Genomic DNA, 24,902 nt, shown 5'->3' on the forward strand with positions numbered 1-24,902 from the left:
ACATTGTGCTGATGAGGCATTTTAAAGCCACCCCTGCCCTAACTCAGATGTGGGACTCTTCAAATTGTTTCATTATTTCTATTTTTCTAAGTTTATTTATTTATTTTGAGAGGGAAAGAGTGTGGGGGGGGAGGGGTACAGAGAGAGAGAGAGAGAGAGAGAGAGGGAGAGAATCTCAAGCAGGCACTGCACTCAGTGCAGAGTTCCACCTGGGGCTCAATCTCATAACTGCAAGATCATGACTTGAGCCCAAACCAAGAGTTGGACACATAACCAACTGAGCCACCCAGGCGCCCCCAGACTGTTTCATTATTTCTAACCTCACTCAAAATCCACCTTTTTGACCAGCACACAAAGAGGAAATATATGTTTTTTTGTGTGTGCAAATAGGGTCATCAAAAACTGCTTTACTATTGGCTTATCCTTTGTATGCCTGTCCATCTTCTTCATTTCTAGGTTCACCTGGAAGTTCCTGTTTTCCAGCCTAGATTCCTTATTGTGGGTCCTTATTGAAGGATCATTCCTTCAGTTCTGCATTGCTCTCTTTGACTTCTGCCACGGAAAGATAGCTGCAGTAAAGCTATCCTAACAGCCTAATAATGTCTTTAAGATGAACAAGGAAAAGGAGGCAGGGGGAGCTGCTGGCTTTTCTTTGGACTTGGTCATGGTTTCCTTACATAGTCTCCAGCTGATGTGGTTATATTTGCTACAGTTTTATTTGCTTGTTCTTTTTCCCTAGTGCCTCATATTTGATACTTTGGATATCTGGCATACACTTGAATAAAAATTTCTTTCTTTAAGGGGACAAATTCATTCTTTTCTGAGAATAAACTAACGAACACATAGATCTCAGGAGGATCTCTGAACATACTACAGTCACTAATCTGTTCAGTATTTTGTGTGTTGAGTTAAACGTGTCACTACTGAGATCCTCATACATTGGTTAATGACTTTCTAAATATTTACCAAGATCTTTAATAAGCGAGAGTGCTTCCCATGATATAAAGGCTCCACCGCCATCATCCATGGCACCCTGCCCCACATCCCAGCTGTCCAGATGTCCACTGACCAGTACGACCTAGAACAAATAATAAAAAGAGAAAAAAAAAATAAAACTAAGCAGAAATGACATCAAAGAGGAAGCATTCATAGTCATTCCAAATATAGAAATGAAACTTTTATATTTTCTTTTCTATTTTTACATCTTAAAAGATCTATGTCATTACTAGTGGAAAACCTGGTATAACGCTCTATATAAAGGGTGTAAGGTCATCCTAACAGTAATAAAAATTCTCACCTTGTACTTCTCTTCACAAATATAAGTTTGAATACTAAAGTGAAATGGTTTATTACTGACCAATGTTTTACAACTTTATTATATGGCTTAAAAGCTAAATGACATAAATGGGGCTCAAAACTTCAACTATATTCTCAACTGTCCCAAATTCTAGCAGACAATAATAAACATGTGTTGAACTGAATTCAAATGAAAAAGTGAGAACGATAATTTTTTATTTTTTATTATTTTTATTATTTTTTTAGCATTTTTTATTTTTTATTATGAAATTTATTGTCAAATTGGTTTCCATACAACACCCAGTGCTCATCCCAACAGGTGCCCTCAATACCCATCACCCACCCACCCCTCCCTCCCACCCCCCATAAACCCTCAGTTTATGATCTGTGTACTATAAATCACTCTGGTGTTAATAAATAAATATACTGGGGTTACAAACTACAGTCTAGTTAGACAAAGAACTTTAAAAAAAATTAAATTTACACTAGTCTTAAATAAGTCTACAGATTATATTACAAATTTTAAATCACCAAAGTTTTAAATTATTTTCAAGAATCATTAGAAATTATCTCCAGGAAAATAGAAACCATATTTCAATAAAACTAAATTTCATTAAAACATTTTAAACAAAGCAAGTTAAGTGATGCTTGCTTAATGGGATATCCATATGGAAAAATTGTACCTTGACCTCTATTTCACACAATATATGAATGTCAAATCAGATAGATTACAAATCTAAATAAAGATGTTAGAGGAAAGCATAGAAGTTTTGTCAACTTGGAGTAGGCAAAGAGCACACACCATAAAAGAAAAAGTAACAAACTGAACTTTTAAAAAATAAGGAGTATCTGTTCATCAAAAGACCCCATTACAAGAGTGAAAAGGCAACCCACAGAGGAAGAGAAGATATTTACAATACATATACACAGCAAAGGAACCATATCCAGACTATATAAAAAATTCCTACCAAACAGAAATAAAGAGGGAGTCAACTTATAAAAACATGGGCAAAAGACTCGAATTGACAACTCATAAAAATAGGCATACAAATACTAATAATCAAGCGAAAAGGTGCTTGGGTTCACTATCATCAAGGAAGTACAAATTAAACCACATTCAATACATTTCCACCAAAATGACTAAAATAAAAAAGATAGAAAATGTCAAATATTGGTGAGGAGATAGACTGGAACTCTCACACACTGTTGGTGTGAGTGTAAGTGCTTATAACCACTCTGGAAAACTGATTTATGTACTGAGTCTGAACATACACACACCCTGTGTGTGCCCCAACACTTCCACTTCTATATATATCCAACAGGAATGTATGTGTGTATGTATACCTTCACCAAAAGAGATGTACTAGAATGCTCAGAATGTTCATAATGGCCCCTGCCCCCCCCCACCAAAGGAAACTACTTTAATGCCTGTTAACAGAGGAATGAATAAACTGTGTTGTACTGATCAATGGAACACTACATAGCAGTAATAATGAACGAACACAATACATGATCAATGGAGATAAATCTCATAAACATTATGAAATGAAAGAAGCCAGACACAAAATAATATATATCATGTATAATTCCATGTATATAAAATATAAAAACAATCAAAACAAAGAAGAATGGTTACCCAAGGTGAGAAGGGTTAGTGACATGAAGGAGAGCTTCTGGGGTGCTGGGCACATTCTGTTTCCTTATCTGGGTACAGTTACGCAGGTGTGCTCAGTTTGTAAAAGCTTATCTTGTTACACACTTAGGATCTGTACACTTTCTCTGAGAACATTACATACCAATAAAAAGTTTTCAAAAGTTCAACAGATTGATGTCTATATACAGCATGTAGTAAGCAAACCAAAGTTGAATGAATCTTCTCGATGAATGAAACAAAAATGCCCCATGACTTTGGGAAAGCAGGATTTGGGTTCTGAAATATCAGGGTGACCCCTTGCACTGCCTGATTCCCCAGGCAGCTGTAGGATCCTCCATTGACTCTGCATACACACACAGCCAGACCCAGCCGGCATGACTTCATTGTAGTTCCAAACAAGTACAATGCCTTGTAACTAACGAGACTAACAAATGGCCATGTAATGAACCCAAATGGATTGTTTCTAAGGAAAGAGGAAAAAAATGAAGAAGAAAACATGCTGCAATAGCAGGAAATTCTGACTCAGACGTTGGTGTAATCCCATGTGGGATGGACAAGCCAATTAGTCAACATTCTCACCATCCTCGGACCCATTTTCTCAATGAAATTGGAGTTCCCGTGGATTAAAAGTGTCAAAATGTGTTTTAATGAACTTTTTCCCAGTTAACACATAAGAGTAACTAAATCAAGGCAGCTGTTATTTCATCTTTCAGAATAATTGAGGTTATTTTACAATCATACTTCTTTATGTTTTCTAAAATGCCTCCATTATCCCACCCAGAATTATTACTTAAATAAATAATTAAAAGATGGGAGAAATGGTTTTGAATGATAGGAAATTAAATGTTATCCCATAAAATAAGGTCTTTGGCACAGTGCTAAAGAAGATTGACTACAAACCATGTAGATTTTAAGAGCTTATTTTAATATGTTTTTTAAAATCAGAAAATATATTGGGGGCCACTGTGAGACAGCAGCTGTAATTTTGATATAAAAAGTAGGTAATGACAATTCAGTAGCATTTTTAACAAACTTGAGTTTTCCTAATCATAAGAGCTCTACTCCCCTTAGAAAACAGTGATGCACAAGGTCTCATTCAACACGGTATCTGCATTATCATGCTTTAATGCAGTCCCACAAAGGATAAACCAGTACAACATACAAACTCACCATGCCTTGTGTCAGGGTCAGGCAGAAACGAACATTACTTATAATACATTTGTATCCGATTTAGGCAAACATACTAAAAACAGACTACCAAGAGACACAGTAAGCTCTAGTTTCTTGAAAAAGAATCACCTGATAAAAGACAGGAAAATACACAGTCCCTTCACTGCCTCTGTTGCCAGATGTGGAGCCCTTAGTGCAACAGGATGGCCTAGAACTAACAGAGAAGTGGGACACTCACCTATTTACTCCTCTTGTGTGCTGCTCCCCGAGGCAGGTAGAGCACTGACCAATTCCCCACCCACCACTTTCCTTTTTACCACCATCTCTTCCAAACACAGCAAAGAGTAAAAGTTATTAAAACAACAGCAGCAGCAATAGCAGGCACACCAAAACAATTAGGAAGGCAGAAGCAGAACTGTGATGATCTGAAATGCAGCTTCTTATTTGTGAGGAACACATTAGCCTTGACCACCAAAGACTCAGGCCTTGAGGTCGGGTGGGGCGGTGGGAGAGAGAACCTACCACAGAAGGGCAGAAACATACCAGATGGGAACCTGCTAAGATGAACAAAGACCAGCCGTGGCACACAACCCCCTACAGGCCAGCTGTGGGCCTGAGAGCAGAGATAAACTAAATCAAGGGTAGACAGACAGCAGCCTCAAGGACAAGCCCCTTACATCTTCATTATTGGTACATCTGGAGACACTAGTGCAAATAGATTTGCCTGATTAAATGATGAGTAAGAACATAATCAAAATGGGACATATGAAAAACATGGCAGAACAAGGAGAGAAAACAGCCTCAGTGGAAGTACATTCTTATGAAAGCAAGTTAATTCAAGGTATTGGAGAAAATGCCATGATCTTTGGCATTCACTGCATGCATTTATTCAACAATTTGTATTGAGTTCGTATTATGGGCCAGAAATACAGAAATGAAAAAATAAATAAATATTCTATCTTCATGGGATTATCGTTCTGGTAAGGGAAACAGACAATAAACAAATATGATATGATGGTAGTTTTAAGTGCTATAAAGAAATACTGGGCAAAGAAAGAAAATAGAGTGGTGGTAGCATGGAGAGGAAAGATCAGTGTGCTTCCTCCTAAAAGGTGGACAGCCACAGGAGTGTTCTGTGCCTGCCCTAACAATGAGAGAAATCTGGATGATCTATAAAAGCATAACTTTTTAAGGCCCATCAGAGATTTCAGATTGTGATTCAGTCAGAGGCGCTGAATTCCAGAGGACAACAAGCTCAAGGAGAGATTGGACACATGAGTTGCTTGGCCTTTTGCAGAGACAGGAGGGACAGGTGCCAGCAATAGACAGAGGTGTCAGACAAAAGCAGGAATGAAGAAGACAACTAAAAGGTTAACAAATTCTGAAAAGGCAAATGTGGGTTAATATGAGAGTTTAGAATACCTGGAAACCTCTCATGTAAGGTACTAGGTACCCAAATTTCCAGATCTTTTCCATAGGCCTCCATCAGGTACTCCCAAGAAATACTAGGAGCAGGGCAGAAGCCCTGAGAGAGCTTGCCTCAGTGATGCAGGAGTGCAGATGATGACCAGATACTATTGGGAGGCAGGCGCCAAACATAACCTGCTTCTGGGGCCCTTCTCTCATAGGAAGAAGTCATCTGCCCCTCCGGGAGAGGGGGAGTGCTATCTTGCAGGGCAGTCCTGGGCAAAGGTCAGTGGCTACAGGGAAAGGGGTAGAAAATTGCACTCCCACCCTGTACTGACACTAGGAAAAGCATGGATGCCTCTTGGGGAGGGCAGGAAACCAGCTCATACCTAGAATTCTGCATTGACTTAAAGCAGAGTCCTGCTGCCTTGGGGTGAGGGCTCGGAGTGGGGTGGGATACTCATTCCCATGACTACAGCAGAGTTTGGCTTCCACAGGGGCTTGGGAAAGAGTAGAAATGTTGGGAAAGCCCCACTCTTGTCCTCAGGCACACAGAGCCTGGCTGAGACCTAGGGGCAGGAGAACCAAGAAACTACCCTGTCCCCACCAGGAGTCCCCAGTGAGTAACAAGCACAGCATTAACAGCTTATAGCCAAGGGAAGGGCAGGAGCACAGAGAGAAACACCCGCTGTGGTGCCAACATACAGAGCCTGCTGAAAGCTGAGGATAAAGCACAATACTAAGAAAAGTCCTCCAAGCAACCCAATCCCTACACTAAAAACAGAGTAGCAGCAACCCACTGCTAGAGAAATTTGAAACATGTGAGCACCAAAGGTAAGAATAGAGACAATAAAATCCAAACCTAGCTCAGCAATGAAAGATGGACTCATCCACTCTCAGACTAATGGCTGGACAGAAGAGGAGTAAGCACTTTTGCACTCACATACTGTTCACCTCAGGCTCCACTGTTCTGGTACATATGACATCTAGCATGCAATCAAAATTATGACATATAAAATAGGCAAGAAATAAAACAATCCGTTGTCAGGAAATACAATATTCAACACAATACCGTCGACCCAATGTAGCCCATATATTCAAAATATCAGACAAGGAGTTTAAAATAATTATGATTAATATGTTAAAAATCTAGTGGAAAAGATGGGAAATTTCATCAGAGAGATGGAAACTATAGTTACAAAGTCAAATGGAAATGAAAAATATAGTTATTTAAGGGACTAAATACTTAAGTGAAGTCAAAACTTAAAACTTTTGTAAGAAAAAGAAAAATATTTTCATGTCTTTAGGGGAGGAGGAAGTGTTCTTCAACAAGATACAAAAAATGCAAAGCATCAAGAAAAGATGCACAAATTCAACTATAAGAAAATGAAGACTTCCTGTTTATCAAGAGAATAACAGAATGAGAGGAGCTGCTACAAGTTGGGAGAAGATATTTATAATAAATATAACCAAAAAGTGGTTTATATTCAAAATACAGTAAAACCTTGGATTGCGATTAATTTGTTCAGTGAGTGTTCCACAGGACAAGCAAATATTTCTAATAAATTTTAACTTGATAAACGAGTGATGTCTTGCAATACAAGTAGTATGTGACACCAAACATCACATGATCACAACTGAGCCAATGGTTCTTCTCTCTCTGTGGGATTGTGGGTGATGAATGCAATGTCACATTTTTGTGAAATCCTCAAAAGGGGGCAAAAGCAAGTATCATTGGATAGGTTCCTTGTTAAAGTTGCTCGAAAAGGAAAAGATTCCACTGAGCCAATAGATAGCAGTGATTCCATTAGTGATAGTGAAAGTCGTCCTACACAATAACCCTCCTGTCTCTTGTCTCCCTCACATGAAGGTTTTCAAAGGTAAGTTCAGGTTAATTTGTTTATTTTTCTTTATAGCTTGTATTTTCTTTATTATTTTGTATTATATTACAGTATTGTAATCATTTTTATGTGAACATTTTTGGGCTGTGGAATGAATCATCTGAGTTTCCATTATTTCTTATGGGGAAATTGGCTTTGATATGCAAGTGCTTTGGATTAGAAGCATGTTTCCAGAACGGATTATGCTCATAAACCAAGGTTTGAATGTATATAAGGAATTCCTACTATTCAACTAGAAAAGATGAGCAATCCAACAGGAAAATGGAAAAAAGACATAAATAGGCATTTCACATATAAGAAATTATGAATGGATACAAAGCATTTGAAAAGATGACCAACCTCATCATTGATCAGGGAAATGCAAATTAAATCCTCAAAAAATTCTATTCTGTACCTAACTGGAAAAAAAAATTTAATCTAACAATATGAAGTCTTGGCAAGGATGCTGAGCAAAAGGAATTCTCATCCACTGCAGGAAGGAGCAGAAAAACCTAAATGGCTTATTAAAGCCACTTAGGAAAACCGTTAGGCACATCCTATTAAATTGAACATATGTGCATCTCACAATCCAACAATTGCACTTTAGGTGCATATATATGAGGAATTCTGGCACTTGAGTTCTGGGACACGTGTACCAAAACAGTCATATAGAGGCAATCATAAAGCCTCAGACTAAAACCAACCCAAATGTCCACCAACAGAATGGATAAATAAATTGTGGCATAGTCATACAGTGGAATATTATAAAATAGTGAAAATGACCTACAGCTGCATCTATCAACATAACTGAATCTCAAAACAAAAATATAGGAGCAAAGCAAGAACAAAAAAGGAAGTCACAAAAGAAATAGAAGAGTATGATTCCATTATTTAATTTCAAAATCTGGTTGAACTAGAGAATATAATCTTTAGCAATGCATACAAAGATAGTAAAATTATGAAGAAAAGCAAAGTAATGGTGAACCAAAATCAGGATAGTTCTTATATCGGGTGGGGGTTGGGGCAGAGAGGAGGAGCTGATCAGAGAGAGTCATATGCAGATGATTTGAGTGGGTTTCTAAGGCACTGATAGTGTTCTTTCTCTGAAACTGAGTGGTGAGAATGTGTGTGATCTTTTCATTATTGTTTTTTAGGCTATACACATATGTTAAAGTCTTACAAATGTGTATGTTGAACAATAGCAAGAGTTATTAAAGACGTATCTTCAGGGGCGCCTGGGTGGCGCAGTCGGTTAAGCGTCCGACTTCAGCCAGGTCACGATCTCGCGGTCCGGGAGTTCGAGCCCCGCGTCGGGCTCTGGGCTGATGGCTCAGAGCCTGGAGCCTGTTTCCGATTCTGTGCCTCCCTCTCTCTCTGCCCCTCCCCCGTTCATGCTCTGTCTCTCTCTGTCCCAAAAATAAATAAACGTTGAAAAAAAAAAAAATTTAAAAAAAAAAAATTAAAAAAAAAAAAAAAAGACGTATCTTCAAAGTCATGGGGCTCAGAGAGATATATCTGACATTACAGGTCAGATATATCTCATCCTAATCCAACTGTTACAAAGCAAAGAAACAAATATGGAAAATGTCTACATTTACTTACAATCATAAGATTGATACTAAAATCTGAAAAAGAAAGAATGCCCTGTAAAACCAGCTACAGATCAAAGATAAATGTAAAAATCAAAATTACTTCTATCCAGCAGCATATTGAAAGCCATCGTGATAATGGCTCAATGGTCTCCAAATGCCCATAGAAAAGGGAAGTTATATAGATACTAGATATGCTAAGAAAAGGCCACTAAGAAGTTAAGTCATACTTAATCTTCTTGGCATGCCTAGTTTTTAACATTCTGCATTTTAAATTATAAATTATATAGGTGTTTATCTAAACCTAACCAAGTTCGTATTGATTGATCCTTAATAAACAAAATGCCCACTTAACTTTGAAGCCTGCTTCATTTTACAAATGTCTTGTTCAATAAAAAAAAAACCCAGAAAGACAACTACTCAGTGTTTTTATTTGTTGCTTTTGTGATGTTTTTCTTTGCTTGCAGCTGCTTCATTCTCTCGGTCTCATTTTATTTGGTGTATTTTAAGAGGTAGCAGGAGGAGTATCAGGGTTGCAAAGTTCAAGGCCTAGTGCAATTCCAGACACAGGAAATCCCCAATCCAATTTTCAACAACAAAAATCATTAGATAGTTGAAAAATATGACCTACAAAAAAAAGGAGGAAAAAAGTTTTCTCATTATTTGGCCTTAGAGAAGAAGCCAAGAAGTGATCTAATAATGGGCTTCAGCCCTGACAGGCCCATCTGTGGAGGACTGAGCACCAAAAGAAAAGGCAAGGGAACCAGGTTTGGGCCATACCAGTGACTGTGAGGGTCATATAAATGATCAAGAATTTTCTGATGGAAGGCTTTTGTAGAAGTTAAAAAAGTGGCTAACTGGGGAAAGATTATGGAAAATTTCACTCCTGGGAGGGTTTCTAAAATAGGATCCATTCTTAGGTCTTACATGGAAAGCTAACAAAGGAGGGATAAATAAAATCTTTCAAGGTTCCATCTAATCCAATATTCCATGACAGTTCTTAAGAATTCTTCTTCTATTCTAACCACTTTAAAGGAGGAAATTGTCTTTTGAAAAGTCTCCATAACCTCAATAGACTTTTCCCTGAGCATCTCCTAGATACTCTGGCTGCCAAGATCTTCCCACAATTTAGGATCTAAATGCAGGTGGGCAGGCACTTCTCAAGAAATCCACGTTTTCATAATCCCTGTCAGAGACAAAGCCTTGGTTTTCAGAGGACAGTTGCTGTGTGTATTGTGCTATTGCCCAACACAGACAAAGGGGACTATGTTTGAACAAATATTGTCCTTCCCAATGAACAGAGTAGGTGGTCTACAGAATAAAGCTAGACTCCTAATACACAGGGTGTGTTCAAAGACAACAAACATCTGAGCTCCTTTTGAATTAATTTATATTCAAGCTTTGTTTAGTGAAACTGCTGAATGTTGACTGCTTGCAGGATACAGACTTCTTTCCCAAGATAATGAACCACGTGTCCAAATGCTCACACATCACCACAGCTACTCCTGAAAGGAGCTGTTTCCTCTTCTTGAGTGTCCCCTCTTACATGTTCAGGGCACTCAAATTGGCTTCATAAAAGAAAGATCATTCCTGTTCCTGGTTGAATACTCTAAGCACATTGCTGGTATCTGAAGGTACAATAAGAAGGGCCTAATTTATCTGTGACTCAAGAAAAAATAAGCCTTAGGTAGACTGATGAATGTGAATTGCAGTGTACTTGGAAGAAATGGCTGAAATTGATTAAAGATTGACTTGCAGATGGGACATGGCAGAGAGTGTCTATGGAAGGAAATCATTCTGATTAAATGAAGGTGGCGGGTTTCATCCAGAAGTCATGACTGGTTGCAACTGGCAATGATAATCTTTTAAGTAAAAGAACTGTGTTCCTGAATCTCCTCTCCATTGGCTTAAGCAACCACAGGATAAGTTGTCTCACTTGAGAGGATGGAAAGAGTAGAAGTGTTGAATGACAACACTATATTTGAACTTCCTCAAAGGAGGAAAGGGAGATGGACTTTAAGCAATTTTGATCTCAATGGTGATCATCTTTCTCATGGTCAAATCCAACTATGGTACAGGGCACAGCTATAACTTCTCTATTCTCTTTTTTTTTTTTTTTAACTTTTTTTTTTCAACGTTTATTTATTTTTGGGACAGAGAGAGACAGAGCATGAACGGGGGAGGGGCAGAGAGAGAGGGAGACACAGAATCGGAAACAGGCTCCAGGCTCTGAGCCATCAGCCCAGAGCCTGACGCGGGGCTCGAACTCACGGACCGCGAGATCGTGACCTGGCTGAAGTCGGGCGCTTAACCGACTGCGCCACCCAGGCGCCCCTAACTTCTCTATTCTCACAGCCATTCACTCATCACTATGTTCTAAGCATTTGTTAGCCATGGCACATAAGATTAAAAAACAAAAAATAGAAGCACTTCATATTTTGGTATTCTACAGATTTTCATTATTCAATTTAGACAGGCTAACAGAGGTATCATCAATCTTTCATTATAGAAAACGGGGGCCAAGATGCTGCCTTCCAAAAAAAAAAAGAAAAGAAAAGAAAAGAAAAGAAAACCAAAGAAAAAGAAATTTTTTAACTTATTTTTTTTTGCCATTTAGTTTTATAAACTAAAGGATTATTTTTGGCCCCTAATGTTTTTTTTTTTTTAATTTTTTTTTTTTCAATGTTTATTTATTTTTGGGACAGAGAGAGACAGAGCATGAACGGGGGAGGGGCAGAGAGAGAGGGAGACACAGAATCGGAAACAGGCTCCAGGCTCTGAGCCATCAGCCCAGAGCCTGACGCGGGGCTCGAACTCACGGACCGCGAGATCGTGACCTGGCTGAAGTCGGTCGCTTAACCGACTGCGCCACCCAGGCGCCCCTTTTTTTTTTTTTTTTAATTTTTTTTTTCAATGTTTATTTATTTTTGGGACAGAGAGAGACAGAGCATGAACGGGGGAGGGGCAGAGAGAGAGGGAGACACAGAATCGGAAACAGAATGTGGCCCCTAATGTTTTATAAAATCCCAGAAGCCTATGCAGCTTAGGGTACTGTTTTTTGTTTGTTTGTCTATTGATTGTGGAAACTTTAATTATTTAACCTTCTGTGATCTTCTGAATGTTCCTACAGAAGTCATTCTGCAAGATCAGCTGAAGGCTTCTGTCCACACAATATTCTGCAGCCTCCAGTTCTGTACCAATTTGATGAGCCATGAAAAGAAGCTAACAACAGACCAGGGTTTTCTATCCAAATGAATGCTGTCACTTTGAAAAGCACAGTAACTGGAAGGCTGTATAATAATTCCTCCCCTACCACCAGTTCCCATAAAGAGAAAGATGAATTGCTATGGATTAGTATACAGATTTACTTCTGTGGATTTTTTCCCTAGTAGAAAGAAATTTGGTTTGAGGATAGGGTATTTTTAGTTACTCTGTGAATGATTAGGAAAAGAAGGAAGGAAGGAAGGAAGAAAGGAAGGAAGGAAGGGAGGAAGGGAGGGAGGAACGGAGGAAGGAAGGAGAGATTGAAGCAAAATGCTGACTAGCACAAAAAGAGAAGATGAAGTAGAAGACAGATTAGAGGGCAAGAGGACTGCAAAGAAGCTTTGGCATAGGCAGAGGAAGAAAAGAGAAAGTAAACCCAGGTCAAGATGTGAACCCAGTGTCAGGTTGCTGAGGCTCACATGACAAAACTAAGAGAAATTGTCTCACCATATGCTTATGTGCACTAGTTTGATGTCACTATGGGCGTGGCTAAGACTAGGTAAGCTGAGAAGTGGGAAGGAGGCTTTAACTAACACTAACCTGTCAAGATAGCCAGTATATTTTAAGTTGCAGTTACCTAAATTACTTCTACCTCAAACATCCACATTATTCTGTTGGCTCCTGCCTGCCAAGTCCATGGACCACAACAGTAATGCGGAGTCAGAAGTCAACCATCCCAAGTCACAAGACTTGGGCAGTGAACTTTGGGGTAGCTTCATGGCTTCCTATGATGTCAACACTTGATGACAACTTTAATTTTCATGCATAAATTACAGTTTAAATAAAAGATAGTCAAATAACATTATAAATACCCCTAAGAGGACTTTTCAGTGATCTAATTTTTGTCTTCAGAACAGCGTGTCAAGAAGCCACGCTTATTTTCAAAGATCCTATGTCTCCATGGGAAGCAAGCTAATGGTTCAAACACAGTAGTTCTTGGTCTTTACTCCTCTCATCATATTTGAGCTCACATACTCTCAGCCAGGTCATTTTAGTTAATAATCTTTGCATTCAGACTCTAGGAACAAGCCAAATTTCCACTAGCATACTTTGTTTTAGGAAGGGGATGTTGCAAATATTAAACTTTTTATTTTCTTGTATCTTTGTGTAAAAGAATACTATTCTACCCATTAACCCTGATTCAGTCTTATTTTTTTATGGGAATTTTCTTCTCCTAGAAAGAAAAAGAATAGTTTTCTTAACCAATATTGTATCTAATATAAATGTTATGTAAGCGTCAGAGAAAAGTGTGTATTGTGTTTATATACCCAAAATGAAAAATTCTTCCTTTCCATTTAGAATATAATAAATTGAAACTTAACTTCAATATTCACTGTCAAATAACACATCTACATTAAGAAGAGAAGTGATCATTTTAGACTCACAAGAATCAAGTCTCTAAAGGCTAAAAAGCTGATTAACTTCATAATGTTTGTGTATCACAAATCAAAACAGACAGTCTGAAAGTGATTTCCTCTAAGTCCAAACTAACTTGAAGCATGGTCACACTTTGCACAGCACAGAAAACTTATTTTCTGCCCTCTTAGAAGTGTACTTCAAGGATAAGGAGTAGAAGCAGCTTGAATGTCATAATATTTGGTAATGGCAGACCCACTAGATAGAAAGGGGTAAAAATTGATTCTAGGGCCTCAGAGTGCATGAGGAATGACTATTTAAAAAAATACCTAATGATACAAGGTAATTTTAAGAACATTACAGAGACCACAAAGGATAATGAATAGTATAGTGTTCCTCTCTCCAAAATGCAATTAACTGAAATAAAAGATCATGATAAAAGAACGATTAACGGATATGGTGACATTATCACTGCAGACTTAGATTTTTTTAATGTCAACACTTATAAGGTTATCCATGTTCCCCTAAATATTTTGAATTGTCATGAGATTATAGCCTCATCAGTTACATGTTGATTGTGGCCATGTATTTTGAATAATTAACTGTATACCCTGGGAAAAGAAAGAAAGAAAGGAAGAAAGAAAGAACTAATGAACAAACTTTTCCATCAATTGTGCATTTTCTAAAGAAACAAAAATACTAATAAAAACAAATGTTTATTAATTTAACTTGTATTTTATCAGTGCAGTGCATTTTAAGAGACTATAAAATTAGAGGAAGATGAAAAGAAATACAAAGTACGGTTCTCATGAAATCATATTTGTTATGAGTGTTAGCACGTGTTTAACTTAAGTCACCCCTGGTACAATGTCAGACAGTATTTCTGTCAATACCTCAGAGACACTTATAAACTTCAAGATGATAAACACATAAGATGAATCATTAATATGTTTAACCAAATAATCAAGGTTCTATAATATCACCCTGAAGCAGAAATGATAGCTTATAGCTAACAAGATAATTCAGCAGGGATAAATATCAAGGTGTACATTGCACTCTGAGATGCTGGGTTGATAGCAGTTCATCTGGGGACAATCAGAAAATTTAGGTGGACCTAAACATATTGAGCAGTGTGTCCCAGCTATGGAAAATATTAATAAAATATTAGGGTTCATTGACAGAAATATAGGATACTGATTATGTAAAGTAATACTCCCATTTCAATTAATCAAACACTTTTACCTCTCTCTCTCTCTCTTTTTTTTTTTTTTTTTTTTTTTTTTTGCCCAGATACCTATAGAGACCTTCCAGAAAATAGACTGTGGTTGGAGAAGAGATGCCAGGATCTTACAGTGCCTGGAAATAACACTGTTTGAAGAGCAACTGTATATGTTACCCTGGAAAAGAGCATGCTTCAAAGGGCTAGATGCCTCATCTACAAGAGAATGAACTTGATCAGATGGTATAACCAGGCCAGCGAGCAGAGGGTGCATGCATAGATTGCAGCTCGCTAGAAGAATGAATCTGAGCAGTTCAGCAAGGGAACAGAGGAGTCCTCAGAGGAGTAAGCTGCAAAATCCTGGCAGTGTTCAAGCAGAAGTGGAAGGAACATCTGTCAGGTAAAGAATGGATACATGACCTGAGGTCCGAGTGGCAGGTGGGCACTGAGCCAGATAATGTCCAAAGGCACTGTCAGCTCTAAGATTCCATGATTCTAAAAGGAAGAATGGGCTTATCTTGGCCATTATTCAGTGAGAATTGTTAACGATTTCCTGTAAAACCTGTATTTTTTCCTAGTACAAATTTCTATTATCACGTTTTTTTCTTCAGTTGGACCCAGAATAAAAATTTAAAATTATGTTACTAGTAATATTTATTATTAAGAAAATAAGACATACTAAAAAGAACTTTTTATGACTTAAAATTTGCCTTCTTGAATTGGTGCCATGCTGCATCAACTTCCATTGAAACCTAGGGGCATACTGTGGGAGGCATAATAATTATAACCACTGTCAATATCAACCCCTAGCTCCTTTGGTAATTTTCTGTCACATTTTCTGAGACATTTTTTTTCTTTGTAGGATGAAGGTTGCTACACTCATTATAACAGTCTCATCATACCATCTTGATGGTTCCTTTTGAACTTTCTCCAATTCCATTGGATTTTGAAACTGTAGCAATCAAACCCATAATGCATAGATAATGTAACTTTTTTGTGTGCTATATAGAAACTATAACACCTCTCCTGATATTTCCCGGAATTTGCTTATTTTCTTTAATGGCATAGAATTACATAAATTAAGAAACCTACAATAACTCTGAATTCCTTCTCAGGATCCTACATTCACACTATTAAAGCTAGAATGACCTTAGGAGATTATGGTCAATGCTCTGCTTTTACACAGAGAAGTGCTTTGCCCAAGTGGCAGGGCCTGAAAATAGAACCCATTGCTTCTGACACAGAGCTAAGGGCTATTTCCATTCTATCTTTCTGCCTGCTTCATAAAAAAACAATGCAGTGACTACTTTTGATTGCTTTTCTCTAATGCATTACCTTTTACTTGACTGTGCTGAAAATTAACCTGCTACTTTTTGCCTATACACATAGTCTAATGAGTTCTTCCTACAATTTATCCCTATCAGCTGGACATGGGCAAGTTATTTAACCTCTCTAAGCCTTGTTTCTACATCTGTAAGGTGGGAATAATAACACAAACCCAACTTTAAAGTGTGTGGTGAGAATGAAATGAGATGACATAATAGCTTCATCACTGTCTCAGTCACTGGGCACAAAGTATGGACTCTTACATGGTTGCCGTTATAGTGCTGATTACACCATAATTACTGTACGGTCACCCCAAACACTGCAAACAATTCTTTCTAGGAAAAATGCACTTGGGGAGTTGGAAAGGAGAGTGGATTTCACACACATTGCTTCAGCAGGCACAGGTTTAGGGTACTATGTGCTGCTTGCTTGAATTAGAGGGAGCATCAATCACAAGTGTATGTTATTTAAAATATGACAAATATTCTAAAAATGTTGTTTGGCGAGTCTAATTTAAAACAGCATGAACTTATCCCATTTGAAAACATTCGTACACCATGAAATAGCTAAGTTACATTTTCATTTCAGTAATAGGTTGCAAAGGGGAAAAAGATGTTACAGCTCAAGCAATCACAAACACACAGCCCTCCCTAACTAACTCTGTAGTTACTAGGTAACCAGGTAGTGCTGTGTGAAAATGAATTCAGGTGTTTGAACTAGAGATTCCCATGCACCTGAGGTGAGTTTGGTCCTGGCAATGGCTAGTCTAATAAATGATTCCACTGTCAATTGCATTTCTAGAGTTAGCAAGACTGGTCCCACAAAGGCTCTCTGTAGGAGGGCCCAGAATATAGGGAGAGAGTGAGTCTCCAGAATAGAGTCTTAGGGAACACAACAAAGTCTGGCATATTTCATGTAAAAATGAGAAGCTTACGCTTTTTTTAAAAAAAAACAAAAAGCATATCTTGACATCCCATTTGAGCATAATCTCTGCAGAGAAGGCTCAAAGATCGCTAAGAATAGGGAGTAGATAATAAATGGCAGATATCAGTTTTATGCTATTGTAGACAAATTTAAGTGTAGCGTTGTTTAAAGATCAAAGAAAAAGCTAAATGGCCCATCACAGAGCTCTGTTTCATCTCTTTCAACTCTATACTCTTAACAATTGATGAATTTTCATCTCCATATGTTCCTTCAGTAAATTTCAGTAAGGTTGGACATGTTTCAACCTTTTGAACAGGGGAGAAGGGAGGAACATGCCTTCTATCCTCACCCCTCAGCTGAGAAATACCAAACTCTCTTCTAATGGCAGAGACCTTTTTATTTCCTTTTACACATATTACTCATAAGACTTGAAATACAGTAGAAAATCAACAAACCAACTTTGATTTCTTTCTTTTTAATAACAAAATGTTATTCAGAATCAAGCTAGTTCAGTTCCTTAAAAAAAAATTAGGGGTGCCTGGGTGGCTTAGTTGGTTAGGCGTCCAACTTCGGCTCAGGTCAGGATCTTGCCGCTTGTGGGTTCAAGCCCCACATCAGGCTCTGTGCTGACAGCTCAGAGCCTGAAGCCTGCTTCAGATTCTGTGTTTCCGTCTCTCTCTGCCCTTTCCTGCTGTCTTTCTCTCTCTCTCTCAAAAATAAACAAACATTGAAAAATTTAAAAAAATAATATTAGTGTTTGTGATCAATGAACAACTAAAACAAATTTATAATTAATTACTTTGACTTTTACAATTCTAATCACCTAAACCCATTAAAGAAGTTTACTGCAAGAACTCACGGATCTTGCAGTCCGTGAGTTCGAGCCCCGTGTTGGGCTCTGTGCTGACAGCTCAGAGCCTGGAGCCTACTTCAGATTCTGTGTCTCCGTCTCTCTCTGCTCCTCCCCCACTCACACTCTATCTCTCAAAAATAAACATTAAAAAAAAAGATTAAGTTTAATGTGTGCTTCAAAGGTCAAGAACTATACAGAACTATAGACAAAAAATTCAGACCAAAAATAAAATAAAGCTTAAAAGTTAATTATGAGACTTCTGGTCAACAGGGTACAGCAAGTTCACACTCTCATGAGCCTCCTCTGTTCCAAACACATGGCAATTAGAGATGAGTTATAACAAGTGAAAACCAAAAGGCTATAGTTTGGCTCTAAAAACCAGATAAACATCTCTATGGACTAGAAATGGATTAGAATCACAAGGCAGTGAGTAGGTCTGAAGCCAGGGGATCTGCAGGGCTTCAGATCTAGAAGCCAGCACTGTCTTCTGGGCATCCTGTTCCTATAGGTACAGAGAATCTGAAGTAGCTTTGCTGGAGATAGGGGGACCTATGCCAGGTTAACTGCATAGAAGCAAGCAAGGTAGATGGGCTCATGAGAGGAAGCTGAAAACAAGAAAACATGCCAAGTGGTACAGCTTTATAAAGAGTTTTAGCCTCTAGAGGAGATATGGACAAAGATATGAATCAGAACCAGGCACTGAATCAAGCTACCTGCTGGCTTTGGAACAGAATATGTGATCCTCGTTATCACCATTGGCAAGGGTGGCTGATACAACATAATAAAACCCAGTTCTGGACAGGCAGTGTTGCAGGCCAGGTGAAAGTAATCACAAAACCTCCAGAGAGAGAATGGGGAGCCCAAAGGGAAAGAACACAATACAAACAACAATACAAATTGAATCTTAAATCATCCTACTCAAAATGAGTCAGCAAACCCAAATTCCAAAACACATGAAGAAGTACAGTGTTAAAAATGTCAACAAAATCAACAACTGGAATAAAAATTCCATTCCAGATTAAATTAATTTTATGGAAAATCTACATAACATTTTTTAAAATTATGCTTAGGGTGATCAAAGGACTACTTTTCTAGAAAAAAAAATTTACTAAAATTGACTCAAGGAGAAATAAGAAAACCTGAAAATATCAATAAACATTAAGAAATTCAATCAAGAATCAGAAAGTACTCTCTACCTTCACACACACACACACACACACACACACACACACACACACACACACACACACACTAAAGCCATCTGACTCAAGAGGTAAATTTTATGAAGGAATAGAAAATCTTCAAACTAAGTCAATTCATTTATCAAGATATTACCTTGAGACCAAAACAAGACAAGGGCATTACAATATAGACCAATCTTATTTATGAATGCAATGCAAAATGATTATTAATGCAGTATAAAACTTCCTCCACTTTTAACAGATAAAATTAGAAAACAGACAATAAAGGTAAAAAAAAATGAGCTTATGATTTCAGTCAATCTATATAATATATTATCATAAGGTTAATTTGTCATTCTTGAAAAAGCAAACATAAAAACAAACAATATCCTATGTTTGGTCCAAATTGCAAAATATGTTAGTGATTCTTTATGAAAAAAATAAAATCCACAGCAACCCTATTTAATACACATAGAGGGTTCTGTGGATTTGTCCATGCAGACGGCATTTGGAATGATCAAATCCTGCTTGTTGCTTAAAGATTAAAGAATAATTTTGAGCAGAAAATAAGCACATGGATTCATTTACTCCTGCTTCACTACCCATGTCTATAAAGCTTAATGACACTGTCCCTAGCACCAAAGTTTACTTATTTTTATTTTATATATGCACTATTGCACCATCAGTGAAATATTCAACAGTATAAAAAATCAAAACAGAGGCAATAAAACAGAAATATAGCTGTCTTCCATTTCCCCTTCTGTATCAGACAGGAGCCCTGAAGCAGTAAGTGCCTGCCCTGCCCACAGGCTTTTCCTTAGGAAAGTAGCCTCAGGAATTCTTTCTGCACAAAGCTGTTAGGGCTCATGCCATGTATGTCAAGAGAAATGAGCTCTGCTTCCATGGTTACAAACATTTATACTAAAATCAGCTCCTAAGTCAAACTAACATAGATAATCGGATATGAGAGAAACTTACCTTTGACCTGGCTTGGCTCCAAAACCCAACTCAAAAGGGGTGAGTTGCATTGGATGGCAAGAAGCCATTGACACATACAGAAGGGGACGGGGGTGTTGAGGAGGAAAAATTTACTCTACCCTTCAAGGTTCTTCTGGCTGGTCTAAGGATTATATTGCATGAAACAGATTAAGATGGGAAAAAAATCGGGGCGCCTGGGTGGCGCAGTCGGTTAAGCGTCCGACTTCAGCCAGGTCACGATCTCACGGTCTGTGAGTTCGAGCCCCGCGTCAGGCTCTGGGCTGATGGCTCGGAGCCTGGAGCCTGTTTCCGATTCTGTGTCTCCCTCTCTCTCTGCCCCTCCCCTGTTCATGCTCTGTCTCTCTCTGTCCCAAAAATAAATAAACGTTGAAAAAAAAAAAATTTAAAAAAAAAAAAAAAAAGATGGGAAAAAAATCAAATTTAATTCCATATGTTTGGGGAAACCACATAAACTTGAAAGATTCCAAAGATAGTTAGACAAAATGAGGTATAAATGTTATCCTGAACTAAGGAGAAAGGGGTAGGGGTCTGGGACTTAAAAGGGAAGGAAAGCAATTCACAGGAAGATGAAAAAGTAGTTGTTTGGTAAACAAATGTGTGCTGGACACACATTGGGACATAGGAATTTTAATAAACAGACTGCTAAATTCCTCCCTGTCTATTACCCCCAGTTCATATTATAATATAGTTATTTATGGTGATAGCTCCTTTCCTGGAGCAGGCCCTGTAAATTCTTTTAGGCAGTTAGGAGTGTCTCCTTGAAACTTTTGGACCTTGATTGTTTTCAACTCAAAATAATCTGTATGCCAAGGTGGAACGTCTTGAGGTGATTCGTTCTGAACCCCTACAGGGGTGAGGAGTCTCCTATACCCTCTGGAATTTACCTTGGTTCTTCTTTAAGCCTAGTCTACAATAGTCTTAAAAGTATAGGGAACAGTACTATACAGCTAAAAAGCACATTATGTACCTGCCATCCACATGTCTTTGTACATCTATAGTAAATCACTATGCACTATCCATTCTATGTTCCCCCAAATATCTATCTATCTATCTATCTATCTATCTATCTATCTATCTATCCATCCATCCTTAGACAAATATATTTGGAAAATGCTAAACCAGTATATACTATTCTAGAGAAACCTGTTTAGCCTTATTTTACCCAGCATTTCCAAAATGTTGTATCCATGCCTTCAGCAAGCATTTATCAAACCACTATGTGCCAGATGCCATAATATATAATTTCTGGGGATAGAGCAAGAAACTTGACAAAGCTTCTGTCCTTGTGAACTTACATTCTAGCTGGAGGATAAGTGAAGACCAAGTAAACAAAGGTAACTCCCGACAGTGACATATGCTGTGAAAATATAAAATCAAATAATGTGTCAGAAAGTGGTAAGGGGATCAATGGCCAGTAAAAGGCCTCTCAAAGAAAATAATGTTTGTGTTGAAACCTGAATGTTAAGAGCTGGCCAGGTGAAGATGTGGGAAAGAGAACTCCAGCCAAAAAGAATAGCTGAGGGAAAGACCTCGTGGCAGAATGAGTTTGAGAGCTTAAGTCTTTCTTTATAACAACCTGTTAGCATTAAGCAGAGCAGCAAATCAAGAAGCTGCACTTAGGAAATACCTGAGGTACCAGAAATACTAGTTTCATTTGAATTTAGGAATTATGATGGCATGCTGATTTAGGAAACCAAAAATATTGCTGAATGCTCATACATAGATCCATCTGGAAATGATCATTCCCTTTCAAGTACAGAAATGCAACATATTAAATCAAGAAGCCCCAGGAAAGATTTAATGTAGCAAACTAAAATGTGGCTTTCTAGAATTACTTTTCTAATTGTAGACAGTCATTGAGAATTTTTGTTTTAGATTTTTTTTTAACGTTTATTTATTTTTGAGACAGAGAGAGACACAGCATGAACGGGGGAGGGGCAGAGAGAGAGAGAGAGAGAGACAGAATTGAAAGCAGGCTCCAGGCTCTGAGCCATCAGTCCAGAGCCCGACGCGGGGCTCGAACTCACGGACCGCGAGATGGTGACCTGAGCTGAAGTCGGATGCTTAACCGACTGAGCCACCCAGGCGCCCTGAGAATTTTTGTTTTAGAAATGAAAGTAATACAAATATATAATTGCCATAGAAGTCCTGTGGAAGAAAACCAAAAGGTAAGGATCATTTTTTTTTTTTTTTTTAATCTACCAGGGGAAATTGGGGAAGGGATGAACACTGAGGACAGGATCAAACAGAAGAGGAGTTGGATAGCCAGGGGATATAAGCAGAGATAAATCTTTTCACAGTCAATTGGAAAACTAACATCATGGAAAGAAGCCCTGAGGGGAGCAGTGTGGGGCACTGGTAGCAATAACCGGTCAGCATGCCCCCAGGGACTCTGCAGTGAGTGAAATGAGCAGCCACTGCCCAACGCAAGCCACCTGGAAGTTACCTGGGCTGACCATAATTCACACTGTCTGAACAGTGTGAATTCACTGTCTGAATTCACTGAATTCACTGGTCAGCCCAGTGAATTCAGTGAATTCAGACAGTGAATTCACACTGTTCAGACAGTGTGAATCATGGTCAGCCCAGTGAATTCAGTGAATTCAGACAGTGAATTCACACTGTTCAGACAGTGTGAATCATGGTCAGCCCAGTGAATTCAGTGAATTCAGACAGTGAATTCACACTGTTCAGACAGTGTGAATTATGGTCAGCCCAGTGAATTCAGTGAATTCAGACAGTGAATTCACACTGTTCAGACAGTGTGAATTATGGTCAGCCCAGGTAACTTCCAGGTGGCTTGCGTTGGGCAGTGGCTGCTCATTTCACTCACTGCAGAGTCCCTGGGGGCATGCTGACCGGTTATTGCTACCAGTGCCCCACACTGCTCCCCTCAGGGCTTCTTTCCATGATGTTAGTTTTCCAATTGACTGTGAAAAGATTTATCTCTGCTTATATCCCCTGGCTATCCAACTCCTCTTCTGTTTGATCCTGTCCTCAGTGTTCATCCCTTCCCCAATTTCCCCTGGTAGATTAAAAAAAAAAAAAAAAATGATCCTTACCTTTTGGTTTTCTTCCACAGGACTTCTATGGCAATTATATATTTGTATTACTTTCATTTCTAAAACAAAAATTCTCAGGGCGCCTGGGTGGCTCAGTCGGTTAAGCATCCGACTTCAGCTCAGGTCACCATCTCGCGGTCCGTGAGTTCGAGCCCCGCGTCGGGCTCTGGACTGATGGCTCAGAGCCTGGAGCCTGCTTTCAATTCTGTCTCTCTCTCTCTCTCTCTCTGCCCCTCCCCCGTTCATGCTGTGTCTCTCTCTGTCTCAAAAATAAATAAACGTTAAAAAAAAATCTAAAACAAAAATTCTCAATGACTGTCTACAATTAGAAAAGTAATTCTAGAAAGCCACATTTTAGTTTGCTACATTAAATCTTTCCTGGGGCTTCTTGATTTAATATGTTGCATTTCTGTACTTGAAAGGGAATGATCATTTCCAGATGGATCTATGTATGAGCATTCCAGCAATATTTTTGGATTCACACTGTCTGAACGGTGTGAATTCACTGTCTGAATTCACTGAATTCACTGGGCTGACCATGATTCACACTGTCTGAACGGTGTGAATTCACTGTCTGAATTCACTGAATTCACTGGGCTGACCATGATTCACACTGTCTGAACAGTGTGAATTCACTGTCTGAATTCACTGAATTCACTGGGCTGACCATGATTCACACTGTCTGAACGGTGTGAATTCACTGTCTGAATTCACTGAATTCACTGGGCTGACCATGATTCACACTGTCTGAACGGTGTGAATTCACTGTCTGAATTCACTGAATTCACTGGGCTGACCATGATTCACACTGTCTGAACGGTGTGAATTCACTGTCTGAATTCACTGAATTCACTGGGCTGACCATGATTCACACTGTCTGAACGGTGTGAATTCACTGTCTGAATTCACTGAATTCACTGGGCTGACCATAATTCACACTGTCTGAACGGTGTGAATTCACTGTCTGAATTCACTGAATTCACTGGGCTGACCATGATTCACACTGTCTGAACAGCCCAGTGAATTCACTGAATTCACTGGGCTGACCATAATTCACGCTGTCTGAACAGTGTGAATTCACTGTCTGAATTCACTGAATTCACGGGGCTGACCATAATTCACACTGTCTGAACAGTGTGAACTGTTCATAGCTGAAAGCAAATGAACAGTGTGGAGACACCCCTCGAGAAGAGGACAGTTTAGGAGCACGTGGAAACCAGTTAAGGAAGAATTCACACAGGGCAATAGGACAAAATAGGGACAAGTAAACAAACAAGTTAATAAGGAGGGTTGTATTTTGTGTTTCAGTAAGAAATGGAATACTGTACCATTACAACAGATTATCTCACAGAAATGTATTGTAAGTTCCTCCAATTCCAAATCTTGAAAGATGTGCTAAATTGTATATAAGTGCAAAAAAACAAAAACAAAAACAAAAACAAAAACAAACCATGCTGCTGGGTACTCTTGCATCTTGAGGAAAAAAAAACACGTTCAATCAAATCATTTATGGAATAGAGTGTTCTGATTAAATTGATTTCCTGACTAGATAGATTATATTTTTTAAGTATAGTTGTCAATCTTTCTTAAGGACATCAGCCAAGATCAGTGGAACAGAACAGACAGTCCTAAAACAGATTTATGTATGTGTGTATAAAATAATTAAGTGTATTATAAAAAAAAATGTTTCACAACACCAACAGACTATGGGCTTTATGAAAC

The 24,902-nt window shown here is 38.4% G+C and overlaps 1 protein-coding gene across 5 annotated transcripts in view; it reads right to left on the reverse strand.

Annotated features, from left to right (window-relative positions):
• CPQ (carboxypeptidase Q) overlaps nt 1-24,902 on the reverse strand; it is a 517,628-nt gene that overhangs the window by 214,125 nt on the left and 278,601 nt on the right. For all 5 annotated transcript variants that reach the window (XM_086695254.1, XM_086695255.1, XM_086695252.1 and 2 more), the window contains exon 5: nt 967-1,078. In XM_086695254.1, the coding sequence (XP_086551380.1) occupies nt 967-1,078 (112 nt within the window). The remainder of the gene's footprint in view (nt 1-966; nt 1,079-24,902) is intronic.

This window comes from Puma concolor, chromosome F2, assembly GCF_028749965.1.
Source record: "Puma concolor isolate L17-30 chromosome F2, mPumCon1.1.hap2, whole genome shotgun sequence".
Taxonomy (NCBI): domain Eukaryota; kingdom Metazoa; phylum Chordata; class Mammalia; order Carnivora; family Felidae; genus Puma; species Puma concolor.